General features: G+C 56.4%; 9 protein-coding genes across 9 annotated transcripts; 6 read left to right on the forward strand and 3 right to left on the reverse strand.

The window, feature by feature from the left end:
- The first annotated feature begins 628 nt into the window (after positions 1-628).
- On the forward strand, positions 629-1,960 carry BCV69DRAFT_194683 (hypothetical protein). Its single transcript, XM_025489639.1, has 2 exons — positions 629-1,067; positions 1,152-1,960. The coding sequence occupies exons 1-2, from the start codon at positions 844-846 to the stop codon at positions 1,837-1,839; spliced, it is 912 nt and encodes a 303-aa protein (XP_025347792.1). The 5' UTR covers positions 629-843; the 3' UTR covers positions 1,840-1,960.
- Positions 1,961-2,642: 682 nt separating this feature from the next.
- BCV69DRAFT_299114 (putative delta(24)-sterol c-methyltransferase) lies at positions 2,643-3,698 on the forward strand (the record flags this gene model as incomplete). Its single annotated transcript, XM_025494300.1, has 1 exon — positions 2,643-3,698. The coding sequence occupies one exon, from the start codon at positions 2,643-2,645 to the stop codon at positions 3,696-3,698; it is 1,056 nt and encodes a 351-aa protein (XP_025347793.1).
- Positions 3,699-3,807: 109 nt separating this feature from the next.
- On the reverse strand, positions 3,808-5,330 carry BCV69DRAFT_194694 (hypothetical protein). The gene is made up of 2 exons (XM_025489640.1): positions 4,473-5,330; positions 3,808-4,375 (listed from the first exon to the last, which is right to left on the reverse strand). The coding sequence occupies exons 1-2, from the start codon at positions 5,265-5,267 to the stop codon at positions 4,031-4,033; spliced, it is 1,140 nt and encodes a 379-aa protein (XP_025347794.1). The 5' UTR covers positions 5,268-5,330; the 3' UTR covers positions 3,808-4,030.
- A 126-nt stretch (positions 5,331-5,456) lies between these two features.
- BCV69DRAFT_282855 (hypothetical protein) lies at positions 5,457-9,016 on the forward strand. Its single transcript, XM_025492499.1, has 4 exons — positions 5,457-5,644; positions 5,741-5,892; positions 5,975-6,568; positions 6,651-9,016. Exons 1-4 carry the CDS (start codon positions 5,626-5,628, stop codon positions 8,925-8,927), a joined length of 3,042 nt encoding a protein of 1,013 aa, XP_025347795.1. The 5' UTR covers positions 5,457-5,625; the 3' UTR covers positions 8,928-9,016.
- A 722-nt stretch (positions 9,017-9,738) lies between these two features.
- BCV69DRAFT_270251 (hypothetical protein) lies at positions 9,739-14,422 on the forward strand (the record flags this gene model as incomplete). The annotated part of the gene is made up of 3 exons (XM_025490918.1): positions 9,739-10,111; positions 10,193-13,956; positions 14,053-14,422. The coding sequence occupies 3 exons, from the start codon at positions 9,739-9,741 to the stop codon at positions 14,200-14,202; spliced, it is 4,287 nt and encodes a 1,428-aa protein (XP_025347796.1). The 3' UTR covers positions 14,203-14,422.
- A 90-nt stretch (positions 14,423-14,512) lies between these two features.
- BCV69DRAFT_312589 (putative pox1-acyl-CoA oxidase) lies at positions 14,513-17,365 on the reverse strand. The gene is made up of 3 exons (XM_025494942.1): positions 17,097-17,365; positions 16,583-16,994; positions 14,513-16,510 (listed from the first exon to the last, which is right to left on the reverse strand). The coding sequence occupies exons 1-3, from the start codon at positions 17,172-17,174 to the stop codon at positions 14,844-14,846; spliced, it is 2,157 nt and encodes a 718-aa protein (XP_025347797.1). The 5' UTR covers positions 17,175-17,365; the 3' UTR covers positions 14,513-14,843.
- Positions 17,366-17,676: 311 nt separating this feature from the next.
- On the forward strand, positions 17,677-18,429 carry BCV69DRAFT_282857 (hypothetical protein). The gene has a single exon (XM_025492500.1). It carries the CDS (start codon positions 17,720-17,722, stop codon positions 18,167-18,169), a length of 450 nt encoding a protein of 149 aa, XP_025347798.1. The 5' UTR covers positions 17,677-17,719; the 3' UTR covers positions 18,170-18,429.
- Positions 18,307-20,725, reverse strand: BCV69DRAFT_282858 (cysteine proteinase). The gene is made up of 5 exons (XM_025492501.1): positions 20,356-20,725; positions 19,751-20,281; positions 18,676-19,679; positions 18,503-18,593; positions 18,307-18,429 (listed from the first exon to the last, which is right to left on the reverse strand). Exons 1-5 carry the CDS (start codon positions 20,674-20,676, stop codon positions 18,316-18,318), a joined length of 2,061 nt encoding a protein of 686 aa, XP_025347799.1. The 5' UTR covers positions 20,677-20,725; the 3' UTR covers positions 18,307-18,315.
- Positions 20,726-21,145: 420 nt separating this feature from the next.
- BCV69DRAFT_194832 (hypothetical protein) lies at positions 21,146-23,977 on the forward strand. Its single transcript, XM_025489641.1, has one exon. The coding sequence runs from the start codon at positions 21,506-21,508 to the stop codon at positions 23,921-23,923; it is 2,418 nt and encodes an 805-aa protein (XP_025347800.1). The 5' UTR covers positions 21,146-21,505; the 3' UTR covers positions 23,924-23,977.
- The last annotated feature ends 213 nt before the right edge of the window (positions 23,978-24,190 follow it).

A 24,190-nucleotide genomic window follows, 5' to 3' on the forward strand; every position in this document is an offset into this window, starting at 1 on the left:
ACTACCCCGCACCTGCACCCGCTCTGGGATTGGGCGCCGAGCCTAGGAGATCAGAGGAAAGGAGAGGAGAGGAGAGGAGCTGGCCAATCGGTCATCTCTACCTCTTACTGTATACCTTCTTTAATCTGGGGCTTCTTCCATTTGTTCCGTCTCGCTTCTCAGACGGCCACAATGTCTTCCTCATCGTCACGATCCAACAGACCTAGCGGGGAAGGAGCCAAGGATGGATCTGATCATCATGAATCCACTCGCCATCGCATTGCGCGAATTGCCGGACAATTAGGGGCAGGCTTGACAACTCGATCCCAGCGATCCTCTTCTTCCTCCTCCTCTACATCTTCCTCATCTTCCTCTTCCTCTTCCTCTTCCTCTGCGTCTGCCGTATCAGTGCCCAATGATCGTCTCCTCTCCATCTCCAGGCAGCTAGGCGGAGCCGTCACATCCCCCTTTGCCTCCCGTCAAGCGCTACGCACCGGTAGTGGGCCCATCTTGAATCCATCGGGTGGATGGACAGTGGGCAGCGGTAGCGTGATGAATTCTCACCTCACACCGCACGAAGAGGCAAAGCAATGGGAGAGATTACCGAGGTATAAGGAATTGCCAAAGGAGGGAGGATTTCCTGGGTGTGCGTGGGAAGTTTGGGGAAAGGGAGATCAGCTGGGGACGCTCAATTTGCTGACGGACGCGGTGAGGGCCAAGGCTGCGAGGGAGGAGATCAGGGTGAGTGTGATATCCCGCCAGGGGAGGTCGGCTTACAGGGAGATAGAGGAGGCCTAATGTCCGTTCACTCTTTCTTCCCCTCCCCTTCTCTAGACGGGCCACTGCGTCTCCCTCACATGGCCAATGCATCTTCCTATAGACCCAGCCTTTGGCCGCAAAGCCGCTACGCATACTCCCTGGGGCAAAGGAGGGGACTTTTACACTTCGCATAGGAGGGCAGTTCTTCACGAGCGTCGAGTCGCCGGCGAGGCGGTCGAGGACCGATCGGATGGGGATGAAAAGGCGGCTGTGAGCGATGATGAGATTCATATCAATACTCAGAGCGGATCGCAATGGGATGGTTTCAGGTGAGTAGTCGTCACAAAGGCTGGGCTGCTAGCTTGGGTCAGAATTTGTGCTGAGTGAACTTGCATCTCTGTTGCCATGCACAGCCACTTTGGACATCTCTCTCTGGACTGCTTCTATCAAGGACACACCCGCAAAGCCATCCACCAGTCCTTTGAGCGCGGGCTCGATCGACCCATCGACCCTCGAGGCGAGGCCGGTCCGCCACTGGGCATTCAAGCCTGGGCGCAAAAGGGCATTTGTGGTCGTGGTGTTCTGCTAGACGTGTGGGGCTGGCTGCTACGCAACAATGACGGCAATGCTCCCTATGATCCGGCTCGCTCCCACGCCATCTCTCTCGCAGACGTGCAAGCTTGTGCTCGTGCTCAGGGCGTTCACTTCCGTAAAGGCGACATCCTGCTCATTCGCACCGGTTGGACGTTACGCTACTATCACTCTACGCCCGAGGAACGTCGCGAGAATTCTACGGGCAAAAAGGGCTTTGTGGGTCTAGAGCAAGGAGAGGATGTCCTCGAGTGGCTCTGGGATCATCACTTTGCCGCCGTCGCCTCGGACTGCCCAGCCTTTGAGCGCTGGCCTGCTCCCATGGGCACGCCCCATCTACACGAGACGCTCCTGGCAATGTGGGGTTGCCCAATCGGGGAAATGTTTGACTTGGAAAAGTTGACGGAGCAGTGTCAGACGCACAGGAGGTGGACATTTTACTTTTCCAGCTGGCCACTGAATGTCTTTGGCGGCGTTGCAAGTACGGCCAATGCTGGTGCGACCTTTTGAGGAGAAGAGACGAGGGACACCCTGTACGCGCCTTTGTCTTGGTTCGGGGAGACGTGGGCGGCGCGTGGAATCGCAAGGCAGTTGTCGGGAGCGCGGGGCGTGGTTGTGGTGCCGTGGGTGTGGTGTGGTGCCCTGGCGGCGTGGCTCTGGCTTCCATTGTGCGTCGGCGCTTCCGCGCGTGCAGCAGCGCCTGACTGTCAAAGTCGAACATCTTCCGCCCGCCGCCGCCCCAATTCAACTCGATGCGACACGAGGAAGATCCCCGCGCTTCACTTCCTCATCGCCACTCCCTCTTCTTGCCCTACCCTCCCCTCCCCCCCTTTCCTGTCACCTTTACATTCACTTCGCACTTGGCGTGTCCTTCTACATTGTCCTTTCGTGAGTACTACTCCCCGAGTGCAGTATGTCATGTGGTGTTTGCGAACAGGAAGTCAGGAGATCATCGTGATGAAAGAATAACCCGGTCTGCAAACCGACGTTTAGCTCTCCCTTTATCGGGAGGGTGATGCGAGCTTCGCCTTTAATCGGGCACCCATTCAAGTCACTGAAGCAAACAGGAGAAGGAAGGAGGAGGTGGTGGAGGTAGTAGTAGTGAGATTACCGCACTCTTCACAATGGACGGACCGTGATATAGCTCTCTCCATGTTCGCCCCGTACGTGCCGGATGCGATACTCACGCAGCTTCTCGTCTCTCCCTCTTCCCCCCTCGTCTCTGCCTTGACGCGCCTCCAGTCACACTTGAACATACATTCGCTCCTTGATACCCTGTCCCCCACCTCAAACGACTCTCCTTCAGCATCACAATGGCTCTCATCGACACCAAGCCAAAGGGCCAGCGTAATCTGGCCGGCATTGAGAACTACTCGAAGTTCTGGCAAAAGGACTCGAAGAACGATGGTGACGTCGACATGAACAACCGAAAGTCCGAGTACACCAGCGTCGTCAATGGTTACTACGATGGAGCTACCGACTTGTACGAGTACGGTTGGGGTCAGAACTTCCACTTTGCCCGCTACTACCCCGGGGAGGGTTTCCACCAGGCCCTCGCCCGCCACGAGCACTACCTCGCTCACTCTATGCAGCTCAAGCCCAAGATGAGGGTCTTGGATGTTGGATGTGGTGTTGGTGGACCAGCCAGGGAGATTGCTCGCTTCGCCGGCGTCGAAATTGTTGGACTGAACAACAACGAGTATCAGATTGCTCGTGCTGAAAAGTACACCAAGAAGGCTGGTCTGCAGGATCAGGTCAGCTTTGTCAAGGGAGACTTCATGAAGCTGGAGGAGCAGTTCGGACCCAACTCCTTCGATGCCGTGTATGCCATCGAGGCCACCTGCCACGCTCCCGAGTGGGAGGGCGTGTATGGTGAGATCTACAAGGTGCTCAAGCCTGGTGGAATCTTTGGCGTGTACGAGTGGTGCATGACCGACGCCTTTGACGCCTCCAACCCGGAGCACAAGCGCATCCAGCACGGAATCGAGGTTGGAGACGGTATCCCCGAGATGAGGCCCATTGCCGCTGCCCGCAAGGCTCTTAAGACGGTGGGCTTTGAGATCTTGCAGGAGGCAGACTTGGCTGACCAGGGAGACAAGATTCCTTGGTACTACCCACTGGCAGGTGACCTGAGGCAGTGCCAGACTGTCTGGGACCTCTTCATGTGCTGGAGGATGACTTGGGTGGGAGCTACCGTGACTCAGACCACTGTCAAGGTCCTCGAGACGGTGGGTCTTGCACCAAAGGGTACCCATGACGTGGGTGAGCAGCTCAAGATTGCCGCAGAGGCACTGGTCACTGGTGGTCAGGCAAAGCTCTTCACTCCCATGATGCACTTTGTCTGCAAGAAGAAGGAGGCTGCCAAGTAAATCAGCACCGGATACAAATGTAGACTCTATAGGCTAGTAGGGGTGAGCCTCTGGACTCTTGGCACCATTCCTCCTCTCTGGACGACCCCACATTATCATCATATGCTCCTTTCCCTTTCCCTCATTGACCCCGGCTGCGTTCCATTCCTTTACTGTCAATGCTATATACACTTGCCGCGGCTCTCGATTTCATTACCTCTACCTCTAGTCTGATACCTCTAGTGAAGCACTCTTGACAATCTCCTCGTCCTGTCTGATAATCCCATTTCAGGTCTTTCCTGGAAATCACCCTGCTTTAGGCTACTCTGAACACACCTCCCTCTTGCCCTGCTTTAGGTTACTCTGAACACACCTCCCTCTTGATCACTCCTCTCATTAGTCGCTTGTAACTCCCACTGCCCACGATTTCTCCACCGGCCACCTTCGCTCCACCAGTGGACGATGCCGTCCCATTCTTTTTGAGAAGAGGGCATGCGCTCTTCCTCTCCCTCTTCGTCTGCTCCTCCTTGCATTCCAGAGCGAGAAGAGGAGGCAGAGGTAGGAAAGGGAAGGTCTGTTACGTTTTGGAAGGCACGACGCATGTGATTGAGAGGGTTTGAAGATGATTTGGTGGAGAGCTTCGAGGGGCGGTGGAAGTAGAGGGTTGGGATGGGGAGGGGTGGAGTAAATGTTGGGAGCTGGTGACCGACAGTCATGAGAGAGAAGAGATGTCAATGAGATGTTCGCAGTTTACGTACGAATGAGACGGCTCTCCTTGAATCTGCGGGAACTCACCGACAGCATTCCCCCACAGATTGCCACGATGCTCCCCAACCTCCCCTCTCCACCTCTATTCCTCTCTTTACGAGCCCAATGTACCGCCCCCTCCAGTGCCGCTGTAGCTCCCTGTCCAAATCCGAGGAGATGCACCGCCCCCGCAGGCCAGCCACACCTCCCCACGACCTCTTGCATAACTTCTTCAAATCCCTTTAGGAACTTGCCCAGCTCCTGTCGGGCGAAAGGGAGTGTCTCCCCGAGTGGGCTAATGGCCTCCCAGTAGCACCAATGCTTCTGTCCTGCCTCCTCCCCTTCCTGTTCATCACCAGGAAAGGAGAGCCACGGTATCGGATGCGCACCCTGCAGCGCTAATACTGCCGTCTGGGGTAGAGTACCTTGTAGTCGTTTTCCGAGATTGGAAAAGGGGGTCAGATGATCGCCTAGCCCGTGCAGGAGGATGAGGAGGTTGGAGTCGATGCCTGTTGGAGAGGGGGAGTAGGCGTATTTGAAGGGTGGTGGTGGTGGGGAGGATGCGTTGGAAGAGGAGGAGGAGGAGCTGAAAGGAGGTACCTTGGTGGTGGCTTCGTTGGGGAGAGGTTGTAGGTGAAGGGGCTGGGATGTTGGTGGCAGCTGGGCAGTGGGAGATTCGGAAGGAGGTCCATTGGAGGCTGCGCTGCTTGAAGGCCGCGATGGAATCGTCTCTACCGCTTTTGGCGTCGAGAGAGACGTAGTACTCTGTACGGTATCGGCCACCACAGTAGCTGCCGCACCCCCTGGCTTCCTTGCGCTGCTATTGAGAAATCCCTTCTTCATCTGCCTTTCATCGTCTTTAGTATCTGCGCCGGGAAGTCCGGAAGAATCGTGGTTGGTTTTTGCTCCTTGGCTGCTCCCCTTCTCTGCTTCCGTCTGTGGAGGCAGTGCGTTGCAGTTTCAGGCTGAGTTGGGTATAGGGAGGGCGGAGTGTGAATTATTATTGCTTCCGCTCTCACTCAACCACGAATTGATTGCACGTCCACCAAGTCACGATTCTTCCGAGGAGGGGACTGGCTCATCGTCCTCCTGTACCACACTTAGTCACACACATTTCACACTGGCTCCTCATCCTTGAGCTCATACAATCGTACTCGGCGGTCACGGAGAGAGTCAGAGATCGCAGTCTCTGCTCGCCAAGATGGCCTGCCACTATGAGGGTGAGGCATATGGAGATAGCTCCTGACGGCATGGCTCTGGGGCCCCTCTGTCCGCGCTGCGCTAATGTCGTCCGTCTCTCCTCACCCTCTTGACAGGATACATGCCTGACACTAATCGTCCACAGATCGAAGCGGTCAATGTGGAGGACTTGACGCCTGAGCTGCTGTGGAATAGGTGCATTCGCAAGAGGAGACCCGTCATCATCAATGGCTTTCCCAAGGATGCAGAGTGGAAGGCAGAGCAGTGGGTGAGTTCAGTCGCGATCCCGCTCAGCACACCTCGACGCTTCACGTTGCTGACCCTAGCATACTGCTCCACCACACCGCCAGACTGATCTGGCGCACCTAGCAGAGCTTGCCGGCCACGCACCAGTTAAAATCGAGCCCATCGATCCTCGCCTAGGACACTTTGGCACCGCCGCCAAGAGGCAGAAGGTCGCTTTTGCAGAATTCATCAAGAGATTGAGGGACCCGCTCAAGAAGAAAGGGGACTGGTACCTCACCACTCAGTACGACAGCGAAGATGAAGATGAGGATCAGCAACGAGCTGCACATCATCGGAAGAATGGGGAGAAAGTTAATGGGAAGAGGAAAAGGGAGGCTGCACCACCAGAGGAAGAAGCGTATGCATCAGATTCGGCTGCATCCTCGTCTTCTACCGCAAGCAGCTCCTCTTCCTCGCCCATCGAGGTATCGCTGCCCGTATACGAACCGGAGATCAATTCCCTGCCGGCCAAGTTTCGACCACCGCCTCTGGACCCCCTCTTGCCATCTCCCACTCATGCTCTTGCAGATGACTTCCCTCTTCAGCCGGCGCTGATGGGCAACCTTGTATTGCAACAGACGAATCTGTGGCTTGGCAACTGTCAAGAAGGCAAAAGTAGCGGCTTGCATCATGACTTTCATGATAACCTGTACGCTCTAGTGAGTCGAAGCGGACTCAAAAGCATTGATCAAGAGATCTGTCGTATTACTTGCTGATTTACCTCGTATTGCACTTCACTAGCTCTCTGGACGCAAGCGCTTCATCCTCTTCCCACCTCCGTACCATCTCCTTCTACACCCCAGAGGTACAGTTGAAAGAGTCCATCCGAATGGTCTCATCGAGTACACGCCTCGTGGGTCTCGCCATATACGTCACCCGGTGTGCCACCGTTTGCCCCTACGCTCGGACGGCCTGCCGCAGACCGAGGCAGCAAGATGGTCTCTTCTCGCCCGAAGACAAGAGCTGCGGGAAGCTTGGGAGCAAGATGTGACTCCAAATGGCGAAGGGCACATTCCAAGTGATAGGCGAAAAGGCAAGGCTCGCATGACGCACAAGATGGAAGAGACCCTGGCGGCATATGAAGATGGCATTGATCGCGTCGAGAGAGTCACTGCATTCGAAGCAGAAGAGGAGTCCTCGTCTTCGTACGAAGAGGAAGAGGAAGAGGACCTACTCACAGAAGAGAGTGACTTTGACGGCGAGACCTTCGAGGAACGTCGTACCAGGGACCAAGAGGTCCTTCAAGCACTGCTCGCTGCCAGTGAAGAGGCGCGACGCCACCACTTCGAGTCAGGCGGGACAATGGAAACTCTGTACAGATCAGACAGCGATGACTATGACGATTCTGATGAAGTCGACTTCTACGAGTCTCTCGAAGAAGACTCCGTAGAGCCCGGGGGTGCTTTCGCAGATGGTCGTCACCTACCCATCGAGTACGAGCGCCTCATTGCTCGCGCCCAAGAAGGCGATCGAGTAGCGATCGAGATGGTTGCCCACCTTCAGAGACAGCTTGACGCTGATCAGACACAGGATGACGCAAGCGATGAGGAAGAGTCCGCTGCCGACTCCAGCCCCAGAGACGTTCTCCGTATCCCACGCAATCCCGGTAGCAATCTACCAGGCGGTCTTCGAAGGGACGAAGACATTGACGAGTACGAAGACCACCTAGAATACGACGACGGCGTCACTCCAGCTGAGGTCCTGTTTTTGGGCAACGAGGAGGGACCTGCTGACTTCATGATAGACTTCGAAAACGAGGAGAGTGAGGAGGAAGGCGACGATCTACAGCAGCAGCAGGAACTACTAGCCATGAATGCTCTGAGGAGGCAGACTGCCCTTAACCTCATCAGATCGGGAGGGCCCGCACAGGCGAGGGGCGAAGAAATCCTGAGGCAGATTGAAGCTCAAGAAGTCGAGGCACAGCGCCAAGGTCAAGAGCTGGCCCAACGAGCTATAGCCTCCGCACCCACCTCGCAAGACGATGGCACTTCTGTCTCTAGTTCGGATGACAGTGTCGACGAGAACGACGTTGAGGAGATGAAGGATGCCATCCTTGCCCATCTTGAGGCAGGAGGAGAGGTCATCTTGGACGAGAACGAGGTCAATACGCTCAACGCACAGGGTCGTCCTGCGCAAGCTGATGGTGTCATAGCCTCGGAACTGCGTGGAAAGCAAGAAGACAACGAGACTAGTGACGAAGAGTCCAGCTCTGATGCAGCCTTCCCTTCGGAGGCTATCAGTGATGCCGACGACGATGGCGAGGCTGACAACGACGAGTACGATGACGATGATGATGATGACTCTTCTGGATCGGGGTGGGGTGAAGAGGGGGACGTCGACGACTCCGAAGCAGTCCTCGCCGCTCTCGAGGCTCAGGCCAAAAGTCGCAATCTACAGCAGAACAATGGACAAGACGGTAGAGCCTCTATGGGCAAATCTGCTCCAGAGCACACAGAAGACCGAGAGCCATTGAGCTTCTCCCGCATCAACCCTCTGGTACTTCACCGACACTTTGGCATCCCCGATGCCATCTCTGCGCCTAGAAACGGAAGGGCGGGCGTACCACTACCTCCAGGACGGCACTTGCGACCAGACGAGCGATGCCCTCATCCCATCGTGGTAGATCTCTTGCCTGGACAGATGCTCTACCTGCCCGCCAGCTGGTGGCATGAGGTCACGAGTGAGGCGCATGCTCCCACTGGGAAAGAAAGCAACGGCACCAGTGAGGCAGCAGAGGCCAATGTGCACATGGCTCTGAATTGGTGGTTCCACCCGCCAGACAATCTGACGCCGCTGCCGGCAAAGCAGAACATTGCCGCAACCAACGGAGGCATGGGGCCGGCGAGATCCTCCTCAACAGCTCACCCCAGTAGCTTTGAGCAGCCCTACCAAGATGCGGCTGTATGGAACTTCATTCGAGCGAAAGTCAATCGCAGGCTCAAGAGAGCGAAGAGGGCCGCGCAGGCAATGAAAGAGGGCAAAGGTGCAGCTGCTGTTGGAAAGAAGAGGAAGCAGTGATGGTGTGTCTCTTTGTGGCGGTAGTGTTCTTTCTGTTGCGATCCAATGTCACCGTCATCATGACTCTCATGAATACACATGTCCTTGCCATCCTCAATCTGCGAGAGCTCAAATAGACGTCTTGCCTAACCCCCCACCTGACCCTGACCTTTCTCGATGGCCGTTCCGTTCGTTCCGGGCTCGGGCTGCGAGTGGTCGTCGGAGTTTGTCTTTGCGCAACGCAACGCCCGAGCGGCGTCCGGGCAAACCCGCTTTTTTTTTCGAGCTTACGAGGCGAGGCGAGCAAAGGGGAGCGAGAGCCAAAGTGCGTGTGGAGAGGCAAAGGCAGACCAAGGCAGATCTTCCTGCCGGGCAGCAGCAGCAGCAGCAGCAGCAGTCAGGCGAGCAAAGCACACCAAAGGCCTGGGTTACCATTACTACGCTCTTCTGCGTATTCATTTCCCCCCATCATCAGGCAGACGGTACATTACAAGACTGTGCTCGCTCTCTTCTGGCCCTGCCTTCATCCCATTCCTCTTCTCTGTTCCTCTCCACCTTTCTGGCAGAGGCGAAGTACCCCCCTCTCAGCACCCAGTAGCTTCCTCTCAAACTTAGCTTCGCAGCACCACCATTTGCCTCGATCATGGCGGCGGAAGATCCCCAAGAGAAGCCCTCGCAGCAGTCCGCCGAGGATGAGAAGGCCGTTGCTGTCAATGGCGAGACTCAGGAGGAGGGACAGGAAGCACAGGTCGACCCAGGTGAGTCTTCCGTCACTTAGCCGCATTCATGCCAAGCTGCGTTGCCATACGAAGGACGAGGCTGACCAACTCACATGCTTGCCCCCTTCACTGGTTCGTCTCCTCCAGACCTTCTTCCGTTCGATCTCTCCCTCCACTTCCCCGACAGGCCCCTCCTCCCTGCATCCGCAACAAGCCTCGGACTGCCTTCCACCCCTTCTCCTCTGAAGCTCGCCGTACAGCCAACAGAGACGCTCAATGATATCCGTATGACCCTAGCGGATAGCCCTGAAGGCTACTGGCTCGGTGCATACTGCTTCCGTAGAGCTCCCTCTGCTCCTTCGACACAGGTCAATGGATCGGGTGCTCATGCCAAGTCTCAGGGAGAAAAGGTGGGAGAGTGGGTTGAGCTGAGGGAAGTGTTCGAGGGAGTTGCAAAGGAGGAGAGGGATCTGTACATCTCTTATGGTGAGGCCCAAGCAGAAGAATAGCAGAGTTGGAACTCTCAGCTCACAGAGACAACTTGCGCATACCCTTCGTCCTCTGCAGCTCCGTTCAACGAAGCAGAAGCTAGAGGCCATCTTCAGCGTCTGCGAGACCTCCTCTCACCGAGCCACCAAGACTCCACGACCCCAGCCATCGATGCAGGTATGAGCGTCCAAGATGCCGTCAGGCATCCTGACCTCTGGACAAAGGAGGCGACTGGATTCGCTGCTGCTCAAGCAGCCGCTGTGAACAAGGCCAAGGGCAGTAAGCTTCCAGCACCAGATCTCGCCGAGGAGGCAGGAAAGACCCCCTTTCAAGACTGGTCAGCGGACGGTATTCACGGCGACTATCAATCGCTCGCTCGTCTTGTGCCACAACAAGCACGCCCGCTGCGCTTCTTCCCTACCTGTCTTCGCAACCTCGCCATCTCCAGCTGGTCACCGCCGCCCCAGCATCTCAAGGTGCGGGGCCAGCTGCTCTACCTCCAGGTAGGCACACTCGAAGGCGAGACCATCTTCATCACTGCCTCTACCCACGGCTTCTACGTCAACCGCTCCACATCCTCCAAGTTCGACCCCTCGCCCCGACCGAATGGAGAAGACTACCACAGCAACTCGCTCTTCGATCTTCTCTGCGGCTACTCTGCCCAATTCTTGTCCAACTTTGCCAAGATCTTCAACGACCCTCTGTCCGTCAGGGATTTCTTTGCCGTCGTTCCCTTGTCGAACTGCGTCCCTGCCGCCCCTTGGCTCGCCCGCAGTCATAACCACACCGCCGATGCTCTTCGCCCCCAGACGGCTTTCCTCCTGACGGGCACAACCTCCCTCGATTCATTGGAGGGTACTCGGGATTGGAACGAAGAGATCCAGTCAGCTCGCGAACTGCCTCGATCTAGTCTTCCTGAGCGTCACATCAGGGAGCGCGCCCTGGCTCGTCTTTACTCTGAGTTCTCCAAGTCGGCCGCCAACGCTGTTCCCAAGGTGGCCGCAGGCGAAGTGCAAGCCCTCAATCCGATGGACAAGCTCGAGGCCCAGATGTTCTGTGTCAACAATCTCTTCATCTCGCGCGGCGTGGATGGTGTTGACATTTACCCTTATCTCGGAGGTGACGAAGCTGCCCATGTCGCTGTCAGCAAGGATGTGCAGGGCATCAGAGTGCTCAATTCGCTTGACGTGGAGGGCCTTTGCCTTCTGGGCACGGTAGTTGTAGACTGGCAGGGAGAGAGATGGGTGGCTCAAAGCATCATTCCCGGTCTCTTCAGGAAGAGGGACGAGGAGGATGTAGAGGTGCTCAAGGAGGACGGAGAGAAGGTCGAGGCAGAGGCAGAATCCAAGTCGGCGACTGAGACTGCCAAGAAGTCCGACGGCAAGGCCGATCCTCTGGAGGATACCCAGGTCGTCTACGGCGGTGTGGAGGGTCCAGAGGTGATCCGCACCAACGCCTCATTCCACAAGGTCTTTGAGCAAGTGGCAAAGTCACTGCACCTGTCCAAGCACCCCGTCAAGGATGCCAAGAGCGTCTCTCACGACCTGTGGCTCAGTGTCGACTCCAAGGGTCTTCGAGGCGCTGATGGTCGAAAGTACGCTCTCGATGTCGCTAGGCTGGCTCCAGTCGATGTCGAATTTGCAGAAAAGGACCTAGAGGGCTCTATCCTGGAGGGCGACGGCAGTGCAGCCGACAGATATCCTCATGAGATGATCCTGCTCCGACCTGAGCTGCTGGAGATCTACTGGGACTCGCAATTCCGCTCGTGGGCACGCGAGCAGCTCAGCAAGAAGCAGAAGGAGAAGGACGACGAGCTGGAGAAGAAGGCTGCCCTAGAGAACGGCACTGAGAAGAAGGCTATTGAGAATGGCGACGTGCCAGCGGAGAGCTCTGAACCCTCAGCTGAGAAAGAGGAGCAAGCGACCGAGCCTACTATCGACTCGTCTGCCTTCGACCTGTCCTTCAACCCAGACGCTTTCGTCAAATTCAAGCCGCCGACAGAAGACCCTTCCAGTGCCGCTCCGATGATCACAGACGAGTCAGACCCTTCGGTAGCCGCCGTCCGTGCAGCTTCCAAGTACCTCCGTGATTCGGCGATCCCGCGACTCGTTACCGATGTCGCATTCGGCGTCGTCTCGCCGGTCGACGGTCAGTCTCTGTCGAGGCAGATGCACGTGCGCGGCATCAACATGCGCTATCTGGGTACCCTCGCCCACTTGGCCCATCCTTCCCAGCATGGAAGGCTTGATCAAGAGGTTCTCAAGCGCTGTGGACCTGGTCACAACGTCTCATTGAGGATTCTCCGAGACATTGCTCTGCAGGAGATGGTTCTGCGAAGCGCCAAGCGCATCCTGGCATCATTGCTCAAGGCGAGCGCTACAGCAGATATCACTGCCTGCGTTTCTCACTTCCTCAACTGCCTGCTGGGTACTGCTCGGGAGGCTTCTCCCACCGCCGAGTGGACCCCATCGCCATTCGAGGACTCTTCCTTCACACCGACATGGGTTCAGCTCACTCCTGAGACACTGTCTCAGCGCATCCAAGGCGAAGTCAGGAAAAGATTCAGGCTCGAACTGCCTGCAGACTACCTCAAAACTCAGGTGAGGAAGCCTCAGCTACTGCGTGAGCTGTGCATGCGTTCGGGTATCCAGCTCAGGCTACGGGACTACGCTTTCGAGGCGCTACCAACGACAAATGGTGTTCACGCCAACGACTCTGCCCAAGCTACCACATCGGACGCAGAGGCCTCGGCTAATGCTAGCGCCAATGATAGCAGTGCGGCAAAGAAGAAGAAGAAGAGCACGGGGGCCAAGAAGATCGCTAAAGAGTCGGAAAAGAAGGCTCAGACTACCACTTTCACAGCTGACGACGTGCTCAACATGGTGCCGGTGATTAAGGACTCGGCCTCGACGAGCAAAGTTGCCGAGGATGCCTTTGAGACCGGCAGGATTACCATCATGTCTCGTGGTGATCGTGAGCTCGGTGTGGATTTGCTCCTCGAGGGTCTTTCCTTCCACGAGACGATCTACGGTATGGCCCACCCTGAAACGGCTCGCTGCTATGCCCTCTTTGCCGCTGTGGTGCACCAATTCTCTGGCATCATCAATGCCGAGACTGCCGCCAAGATTCGCGAAGAGCAAGAGAAGCAGGGCACAGAAGACGTTCAGGTCGAGCTACCGGCGTACACCGAGCACCTCTCTGGCGCTACCGCTTTGCGATATCAGCGACAGGCAGTGACCATCTCTGAGCGAACACTGGGTCTGGACCACACCGAGACATTGGCTCAGTGGGCTTCGCTGGCCATCTTGGAGCGAGCAGAAGGCAACTTTGAGGCTGCACTCCGATGCCAGGCCCGAGTCCTCGAGCTGCAAGATATCATCATTGGTCAAGTGCACCCAGAGCGCATTTCTGCCCTGTCCAACCTGGCTACGACGTTGCAGAATGCCCGCAACTTCGAAGTCTCCCTCAAGGTCTTCCAAAGCGCTCACCAGCTCGCCTTGGATCTCTTTGGACCGGACAATCTCCACACTGCCAACCAGGCCTTTGAGCTCTGCCAGGCCCAGAGTCTCGTGGGCGACTTGCGCACCGCCCTCGACACTCTCAAGGAGAGTGTTCGAATCTTCGAAGCCGAGTACGGCAAGGACCATCCTTCCACAAAGGAGGCCGCTTCCTTCCTCAGTCGACTTGCCGCCGCCGCCGTACGTGTAGCCAAGTCGGAGCAGAGTCAAAAAGCTCGCGAGGCTCGCTCCGGCAACCTTCTCAAGGGAGCCGCCGCCGCCATCAACGCCTCGCGCGGTAGCGGCGTGGGCTCCGTAGGCTCTGGAGCAGCGGCAGCCGGTCAAGTAGGTTCCGCCTCCGGTGCGGCCACAGTTGCGGCTGCTGCTGCCTCGAGTGGTGCCAAGAAGGCGGGCGGGAGCTCGAAAGGCCCTGACCCGGAGCTGAGCGTGGATGAATTGGTCAAGTACATTTCTGGTGGGGGAGCAGCCAAGAGTGCAAAGGGTAAAAAGTCGGCAGGATCTAGAACCAAGACTAGCGCCACCAGTGGTAGTAGTGGTAGTGGTAGTGGTAGTGCAAGGAAGGGATTGTAACGAGGGACAGAACAAAAGGGAAGACGACTGCTGTTCTTCTTTTTCGCGTCCTCGCAGACGTTCGAATACCGTGCACACTGCCTTTTAGTCTATACATACGGGATTCAACACCACTCACTCAGCATATACGTTACGTTACGTTTTTTTCGTTCCTTTGGCCGTTCCTTTGGCAAAGAAGAAGAAGAAGAGGAAGGGAAGGAAGAGTGGGGAAGGAGGCAGTAGTAAGAGTGGAAAAAAGACTAGTAGCAAGCAGAGGCTTCCATCGTTGTCTGTACATTCGCTTCATCTCAACTATGGCTAGTGTGAAGAAGAAAGTTAAGGAACGTCAATGCAAAAATCTCATCAGCATCAGACCTAAGTGTGCGTGTGCAAACTTAGCCAAGCGTAGTGTACAGTGGAGCAGAGCAACGAGGGGTCATTGGCATGAGCGGTATGAAGATTAGATAGTGACCCAAAGCGAAAGTGGATGCAAAGGAGAGTTCCGAGAACAAGATGAAAAGACAGAATAAAGAAGAGAAGGTGATCGATATGGAAGAGAGGTGGAAAGAGGGAGGAGTGGGGGTGCGGGGGAAAAGTCTATAGCTGCATATGCCGGTCCTACCACTTCGAGCATCCTGTCTGTCAGATGTACGCTTACGCTCCTATTTGTCCTCCTTTGTTTCCTGCTTACTCTTAGCCTCGGCCGCCTCCTTTTCCGCCTCCTCCCTCTCCTCTGCCATCTCCTCCAATTCCGAATCCAAGTCAATTTCACCTTCAAAGTCTTCCATCTCCTCGGGTGCACGATGGATGAACCTAAGAATCTTGTCTGAATACTTGTGTTCTGCCAATTGTGGATTGTTGCGACGTACGAGGTCAAAGTAGCGCTCGTAGACGTCTCCGTCGTGGCAACCAATGGGGGAATTGAGAATGTGGTCCGAAATGGCAAAGGAGTCGATGAGAGGGATGGCAAACTTGCGGGTAGAGGCACAGTGCTCCGATACGCGTGCTTGGACGTGGTCTAGGAGCTCACCGGTCAACCAACCAGAGCGAAGGAAGAAGGCAGCCTTCTCCTCCATTTGCCACAGACCGTAGAATTTGCATAGCAGCTCCAGATGGTCTCGCTCTGCGCCGGCTTCCACTCGCTCCACGGCAGCTCGGAATTGCCGGAAGACGAAACCGGAAGTGTGCACAGAAGCGGCCACGAATCGGACTTGAGAGCAGACTTCGAAGGCTTGCTCGCGGGACTGGCCCGACTTGAGACACTGCTCGTAGTCCTCTGCGGCCTTCTTGACTGCGTGGGCCGCAACAGTCGACCATCCCTTGTCGATGCCCTCGAGGGTGTCCAGCTCTTCCTTGTCGGAACACTTGCCTTTAAGGACCTGTTCAATGTTGTTCATGTACGCTGTACCGCCCGACTGCTTCTGGCCCTTGACCACCTCCTGGTATGCCTGAATCAGGAAACGACCGGACTGCAATGCCAGGATGGTATTGTCACCTTCCCAGGTGCAGTGTACCGCAAAGTCACTGTACATCGAAGCGAAGCCATTGTACGACGAGTAACCGTGACCACCACATGCCTGTCGACTTGTGTCGATAGTCTGCAGACATGCCCAGGTGCAGAAGGCTTTCAGACCAGCAGAGGTGGCGTGTGTAGTCTTGAGCTGGTTGATGACATCATCAAGGTTCTCATCTCCTGGCTCTAGAGACTCGAGAGCAGAGGAAGTAGTTTCGTACAGTCGTTGCATCTCCAAACTCGTGAATCCGAACGCGACTGCTTGGGCCAGCAGAGGCATCAGACGTCGTTGGTGAATTGGGTAGTCGAGAATCTGCGTCTCCATATCAGCCTCTGCTGATGACTTGAACTGCCGGCGCACAGCAGCATATCGCACAGCCACTGTCAGAGACTTCTTGGCTGTGTCGGCAGCGTCAGACACCATGGCCGTCCTACCAGAGAGAAGCGCGCCGTAGGTAAGCTGCTGCAGAGCAGGCTCTGTGACGTGTCCCTCGCGCGACACCTGAGAGTGCTTCATCAGCATGTAGGCACGAGGGATGCGAACATTGGTGAACTGGATGTAGCCGTTGTCGATTCCATCTCGTCCCATCTTCTTTCCGATGTCACCAATGTTGATTCCGGGAAGCAGCTCAAGAGTCTTGATGTTTCGAAGTGGCACGATGAAAGTCTTTGTGCCGTGCTTCTTGCCTTTGATGACTAGCTGAGCAAAGACGGCACAGTGTGTGGCGGTTTGAGCGGCTCCTCCAATCCACCACTTGGTGGCTCCGATGTGAGGGGTATGGATCACAAATTGATCGGCCTGCTCATCAAAAGTGGCTAATAGGGCAGAGGATGAAGCAGGGCGTGAGTACGAGAATCAAATAGCTACACAGCAATGACGCCACTCACCAGTCGTCTCAAGACCAGCCACATTCGATCCATGGGCTAGCTCGGTCATACCGAAGCACCCATACATCCCCTGACAGCTGATCACTCCCTTTTCCATCCAGTACGACATCTGGTTCGGCGTAGCTCCCGATCGGATCGCTCCCAAGAAGAGACCGTAGTGCACACCGAATCGAGTCCAGAAACCAGGATCACACAGACCGATCACCTGCATGCGCTTCTGAAAGTCGTCGATGGACTCATTTGTGACGTGATAGACGAGAGAGCCGACCTTCTCAAAGGTACGCTCGCGCAGCTCGTCTTTTGTCAGGTCATGGATGTCTCCAAGGTAGAAGATGGGGTCTCGGGCGAGCTCGAGCATGAACTTCTCCTTGAGCAGTAGGTCCTTCTCGCTGCCATGTTGAATGATTGATAGCTAACGGTGCAGACAAGGCGGGGGGATGAGTGGGTGGGTCAGTGTATGCTGCAGCTACGCACAGCCGGTCAAGTGGAGGGGCAGCCCTATCACGCTACTCACCTTGCGAACGTCAAAGGGAGGGTTTGCCCTCTCCTCTGCGAGTGTCTCTACTGTCCTGCCAACAGAGGGCACCGACATGATGGGCGACTAGTGAGTGTGAGGCGGTGGTGCTGCAAGCAGGGTGATGGGTAGAATCCAAGTGCGGCAATGAGCCTTTGCTGCGATGAGGTGCTGCCGGTGATGACTGGTTCAGGAGATAGGGTATTTGCAATAAGTAGCAGGTGGCAAGTGGCAATGGTAGATGCGGGGATGTGGGGGGAGGAGAGAGCGGGGGCGGGGAAGTGGTTGCTTTGTGAATAAATCCTCTACGTCCATCCAAAGTTGTTGCCTGTGTCGTTGATCCTTGGCCCGGTCCGGATGCGCTGTTGGTGGTGCGTGTGGCTGCCTTGGGTGTGTCATCGCCCAGCAACCGCCGTCAGTCCCGGGCGTGAAAGAATTGCCGGCAGCCGGACATGGCGCGCATACATCCACCACCCCCTACTTCCGGAACGTCGACGTTTGACACATCGGATCGGAAGCCACGTGGCCCAGGCCGAAGTAAGAAGCTCCACCACGCCAACACCCTTCCTCAGCGACGCCAAGGCTACTGGCACCCCTTGTCCACTCTTCCTTGGTAGCTCAAGATGAACGCCGCCTCATCTGCTCAGATGCAGTCACAAGAGACAGTCGACTCGCCCTCCATAAGGCTGAGCTACTCCCTCACCCTTCCCGAGCCCATCGCCTCCCGCCCAGCCAATAAGCTCACTGCTCTCCCCCCACACCTCACCTCACCTCCGGAGAGCAGCGCAACACTCGTCGCTCCCCTCAGCATTCCTACCGCCACAAATCAGGGCGCACCGGCTAGCTCGAGAGATACAGAAGGTCACTGGCTGGCCTCCCTGGCAGATGGAGTGGATGAGTTGAGGGTCAAGATGACGGCCGAGCTCGCTTATTGGAAGGATGTCATTGGTGGTGAGGAGGAAGGGGAAAGCAAAAGGGCAAGGGAAGATGGAGCCGTCGAAGGTGGGCCAGACGACGAGGAAGACGGGGATAGTGATGAAGAGGAGGACGAGGCGGAGGGAACAGCGCCCTAAGGCAACCAAACATCGCGACCATCTAACTCTCGCTGGCTCGGGGACGCAAATATGTTTAGACTACCTCTAAAGACGCAACAACTGCACTCCGCCTCTGGTGCTCATCTTGTCCCTCACATTGGGCTACGAAACGGAGCAAGTCCGCTTCAAGCACACACCACATTTTCCAACGCTCTGCGAGAATACACCAGCTGGTAGGCGTTCTCAAACACCTCTTGCACTGTAGCTGGACGAGCTTCAGTGTCATTGAGACGATACCACTGCAAAGACGAGGAGAGCCCCTGTCAGCACAGGCACCACTGCACAAGCGAGGTCTCCATTGACTGCACTCACTTGGTCCTGCCATTTGCAGAAGCTCCAATAATGACCTGTATTGAGCGTACCTTCGTGGACGATGACGCAGAATAGATCGTAGACGAAGCCGCTGCGAGGGCCAGGAGTGAACATTGCATCGTCAGGGTCCACCTCCATGATGTCACGTACATCGCACCCACGCTCATACTCACTCTATGGCAATTCTTTCACTCCTGCTGTCTTGGCTCTCGAGAACACTCGGTGTGACGAATTCTCTGACATCCAGCTTCATCGGGAATTTCACCTTTGTCTCAATCTTGTAGCTGCTCGTCGCCGTGTGTTCAAAGCGCTTGAGTTGAATGCATAGAACTGGTGGGAGGCGGCGCAGACTTAGCTGCTTCGAGGCCTCTACTGGACCACATTGAGGGCATGTGTACGATGAGGGAGGAAGACGCTCGGAAGTGCAATAGCGTCTCAGGCAGTCCAGCAGGTCTTGCGAGTCTGTGCCTGAGGACAAAGAAGAAGATTTGACTCCATTGGTAGAAGTCGATGGATTGTAACCCTTCTTGTCCTTCTTGCTAGCGGTGCCTTCGGCCCGCGACGGTACTAGCGGACTCATGTCCTTGTCTTTCTTCTTCTTCTTGTGCTTGCTGCCGCCACCATCGGTGCCGTCATCGTCTAGCAATGCACTCAGCTCTCGGCTAGCTTGGTGCTGCAGATGTTGTCTATGTTCCGCGATCAGACCAGGAGGCCTCAAATCCACCGATAGATCCAGGACGGGGTCGTGCGTAGAGGACCGATAACCGCACACCAAGCATCTCACGTCTGATTGGAGGACCCCGGCAAAGGCTCGGTGGACCACGCAGTCGCACAGCTTGTGCACAAAGTCAGGTGGCTGACCGTCTTCTCTTCCCTCTTCGGTCGCGTAGCTCCACTCGACGTCTCTAATTTGATCCTCGTGCGTCCCTTTTCCGTCGTTCTCATTCTGCCATTGAGGTACCTCGCTTTTGCGAGCGGAGGGGAGGCGGTCGGGATGAGTGAGGCAGCTGTGTAGAGCGTTGAGGGCGGAGATGAAGAACTCGTGAGAGTCCTGCTGTCCCGCTTGAGCGAGCTCCGATGATTCTTGAGCCCGCCAGATGGTGTACAAGAATGAAGAGGGCACCCAAGGATCAGCAGGAGAGGCGGCTGTAGCCTTCTCACCATCGTACGCGTAGAACTGTGGATGAGGAATAGTGCGATGGGATCAGTATCGAGTTGTGCGACGTCTTGTCGAGTATCGTCACTTACATCTCTGAACATTTTGTCCATCTCACAAGCCATGCATGGCTCAAGACCGTTTGTGGGGCAGAGCTCCGCATTATGCCTGTCTGCGAGGAAGAAGTTGCGCAGGATCGGGTTGTGTAGGAAGCTCTGGAGGATGACAGAGAGGAAGCAAGTCGCGCTGAGATTGTGCATCCCTCGTGGATTGCGTGTACTGATGGCATTCTGTGGCAGCTCGCACAGGGCGTCTAGCGCCTTGTCATCTCCAAGCAACGGTCCGACGCTACGACCAGCTGTTCGACCGCGTTCTTGATGAAACATCAGCTCGAAACGAGGATCGGCGATAACATTATTGCAGCCTGAGCAGTAGAGACTACCAGTATGGATGTCGAATGCCAATGTATGCTTCGAGCTGAGAAGATGCCGAGCGATGCAGGACTGCTTGATAGGTTGCCGCCGGGAAGAATCAACGAAGCAGCCAGAGAATGCGCAGTCGAGACACAGGTAAGGCCTCTGCAAGGCCGAATAGCAGCTCGAGCAGGTTGGATGAGGAAGAAGCTGAGAAAGCATAAGACGGTGTCAATATTCTCTCCCGGTCAGCAGAGCCATGCCGCACGATCCCAGCCACTCACCTTCCGCCGCTTGCCATTCTGGGTCTCGTCGTGGTGATACCCTCCATAGAGGTCCTGCTCGTCCTGCTCAACTTCCTCCTCGTTTGTGATCACCCCTCGCCTCACCCTCTTGCCCCATCGCAGGCCGATGGCATACCTCCGCAAGGTCTGCTTGAGTGCGCTAGGGCTGAGGGCGGCGATATGGCTACAGCCAGGGTGGTAGTCTACTTGTGGTGCCGCGGACGGCTTAGAGAGATTGGAGGTTGAGGGGCTCCTGTCACGATGTGCGGAGGGAGGAGGTGCGATCGAGGAAGCTCTACTGACAGAGGGCGAGCTGAACATCTTCGAGATGTCCAACAGGTCAGTCTGGACGCCAAAGGAGTGGTAGAGCGGAGCCAGGTGGGGGGCAGACAATTCGAGCGGAAGCACAGACGATCCTGCAGCTCCACCTCACGCGTCCGCCCCGAAGCAACACCACCTCTTCCAATGCGACGTTGCAAGTACAACAGTGCCTCACGCTCGTCTGATCTCACGTCTTGACAGGATCCTCAACGACGAGTGTGCTCGTTGCTGAGGCGAGACCAGGCAGGTCAACTGCCGCGACGATTGTATGCAAGCGCTGCCTGTCTAACATGCTCTCGGATATTTCATTAGGACACCGGCCTCGGCAACATACAACAACGGTACTCGGTCTCTGATTGAAGAACAGGTGCCATGACATACTCTGGTAGTCAGCGGATGTCGGCAACTTCGATGATGTCAAAGATCGGGCCGCCGGCCGTAGGCTCGGCGGCTAGACTCACTCCCCGCAGATCCGTGCCTCTCCGCCTGTCAGCGTAGACGGTCAGTCAACCCGCCGCCGCCGCCGCCTTACTATGACAAGGATTTCGACTTCTTCCCGTGCACGATTTCCTCTCCACCACCTTCCACATCATATCTATCCCCTCCCCTTTGCTGTCACTCTTGACGAGTCAGCTAGAGGCTTTCAAAGACCGTACTTTTCTCGCCTAGGCTAGCTGTGCTCGCTCTTGGTGTTTTACTGTACCGCCTTTCTTCCGAGACACAAGGTCAGGCCTTGACGGTCGAATTGCGTCTCATCGGTCTGTACCCTCAGCCCCCTTATATTTCACTCCCACTGGTTGGGATTCTCTCATCATCTTCTGACTCCGCCATGGTCGCTACTACCAACTCTCAGCCGGTCGCTTCCGGCGGATGGGCGGCTGCTCTGAGTAGCCGCGGCTTGGGTCAGAACATCCTTTTGGGTATCATGGCGCTCAGCGTCTTGTCTGGTGCCCTCGCTGCTCCCAGTCCTGCGGGAGAGATGACTCAGGGCAGATCTGTTGCGGCAGGAAAGCGAAATGAAGATGGTCTTGGTGCGGCGATGGTACGCAGCGAGGCAAAGGCGGCGCGGGTAGGTATTGCAGGAACCCAGGGTGAGCGCGCTGAGAGCTTTGCTGAGTCCTCCGGTGAGCATCTAGAGGCTCGAGGACACAAGCACGAAGGCGCCGCTCCCAAGGCGCGCTGGCATCACCGACAGCAGAGGGCATGGGCCAGGGCTGTTGTCACCAAGACCGTTACCAGCCAGGCAAGCGCCAGCACTCATACTGCGGAAGACGCCTCGGCCAAGAACAAGTCTGCTGCGTCTCGCGGCAAGGGCCACTCACTTCACCAAGATTATGACGCCATTCCAAGCCGAAGTACATCCACCAAAGCCTCGACTCGAGTCTCTTCTACTAGTGCGCCTGCCGTAATTTGGACATACGGGACAAGTCGTACGACACTCGAAGAGGCTACTGCATTCTCTACATCTCACTCGGAACAAGCCACCTCTCTCAGCTCTGCCTCGTCTACTGCTGCAGCCTCATTCCTTTCCTCTTCCTCTACGACGGAATCACCTCTGCCGACGGCACAATCGTTGAATTCGAACACTCTCACAGTCAATAAGGTAGCAGCAGCCGCTTCGTCCACACTGTCCGTGTTCAATGTGCACAGCAAGCTCTTCCCAGCTGTTGTCGTGATCATAGTATTCGGTGTGCTAGCGCTGTCTTGGCTGCTCTTCCTCGGCATTCGTGGCTACCGATGGAAGCAACAAGAGAAAGCGGAGGAAGAAGCTCGCAGAGCGCAGCTATCTGCAACAGGGCGTCATCTGGGGTCGGAGAATCATCATCAACGCTCTCGTAGCTCCAGAATCAAGACGGGGGCTCAGACTTTGCGCAAAGCGCTGTCCTCTGAAAAGCTGGGCGGAGACTCTCTTGCGCCAGCAAGCGCAGGCTCAGTCCTGCTGGAAGTGGGCGACGAAGTCGTGTGCGTACCCGTCGAGGTCGCTGAAGAGTACCAAGCCGCGAAACGAATCTACGGCAACTCCCCCGACATGTGGAACGGCAAGCTGTATTTGTCGCAGTGCATGGCTCGACACAAGCGCAACGAGAGGCTGTGGGGCGGGGCACCCCACACCCCATCACCCTTGAGCAATCTTGCTGCTTGGAATCGATCGAATTCGACACTCGTCTCTGACGGCTACCTTGACGAGGAAAAGCGGAGCGAGGAGAAGCACGGGCTGAGCACGCGACTGTTGGAGAACCTGCGAGCCATGCGCGCTGCCAAAGCCGACGAGACGGACGACTCAATAGACCCAGAGAAGTTGGGAGCCCTGAACGACTTCAACCCAGTCGTCACGCAGGGTAGCCGGTATCAGTGGGGAATCACGCCAAGCAGAAGCAGCAGTCAGCAAGAGGACGTGGAGGCGCCGGCTAGGAGAAGCTCGGAGCTACCCTATGCCCCTTTCACGCCTCAGATGATGCCCTCGCCGATCACCTTTGACAACTTCGACAGCGCGCCGCTCCCCCGTCAAATGTCCGTGCTTGTGCGTCAATCTGTACATGAACGTGCGGAGTCTGTGTCCTCACCTCGGATGATTCCTCTGCCTGCCTCTCCTATGCCGGAAGCTCTATCCCTGCCCGAAGAAGGAGAAGCTATGGAGACACTGACGTCGCTACGAGATCTGCCCAAGGTCAGCCTTGAAGACACGCCTTCGCCGGAAGCCAGGACTCGCATCGTCTCTCGCCGTTATCGTCATCGTACCTCAGCCGTTCCGCCCATGCCAGCATCCTCTGCCGACGCATATGGATACCCAAGTCAAAACGTAGCAATGCCTAGCACAAGCCCGCGAGGCCGAGCAGCCTCGTACGCCGTAGCATCTCAACCTGCACCGGCTGGTCGTCAACGCGACCATCGAGCTGCATCTGTACCTGTTCACCAGTACCCAGTGACCAGTCCACGTGCGATGCCTATCGCACCATCTGCTCCCGCTGCCCCCACTGCCCCTCCCTCGGCTCCCGCCGGACCACAGGTCATTGAGCAGGAGAGACCGCGAGCCGTCTCGAGCCGGATGTCTCCCGTATCCTCGCGGGATCGTCTACAGCAAGTGCGCGCAAATCTACAGCAGGAGCGCCAGAGGGGTGTCTCATATAGTGGCGGACCTGCCGCTGCACGCACGACCGAGCGCGGCAACAGGTACGTCTCTGGACCGGCAGCTGCTCCCCCTAGGAAGCCGGCACCGGTGTGGACGAGACAGCAGTCGCTCGAGTAGTGTGTCGGTTTGAGGAACTTTATGTCGTATTTGCGTCCAAATGTGTCGTCTTGGCACCTGTTGTATCGTTGCTACAGTCACCACTGTCTATATTCGCCTTTAATATTATTACCCGCCCCTCAATTTTCCCACTTCCGCGTGACGCGTCGCGAGCACAGAGCAATTTAGCGTGAGCGACCTGGAAATAGATTTGATGGCAGAACAGCAATCCCCCCGAGCCGCTGGAATCTGCGGCAGCGATGGGTGTCGACAGCCAGATGTAGATTG

Source organism: Pseudomicrostroma glucosiphilum (genome assembly GCF_003144135.1).
Source record: "Pseudomicrostroma glucosiphilum strain MCA 4718 unplaced genomic scaffold BCV69scaffold_7, whole genome shotgun sequence".
Classification (NCBI taxonomy): Eukaryota; Fungi; Basidiomycota; class Exobasidiomycetes; order Microstromatales; family Microstromataceae; genus Microstroma; species Microstroma glucosiphilum.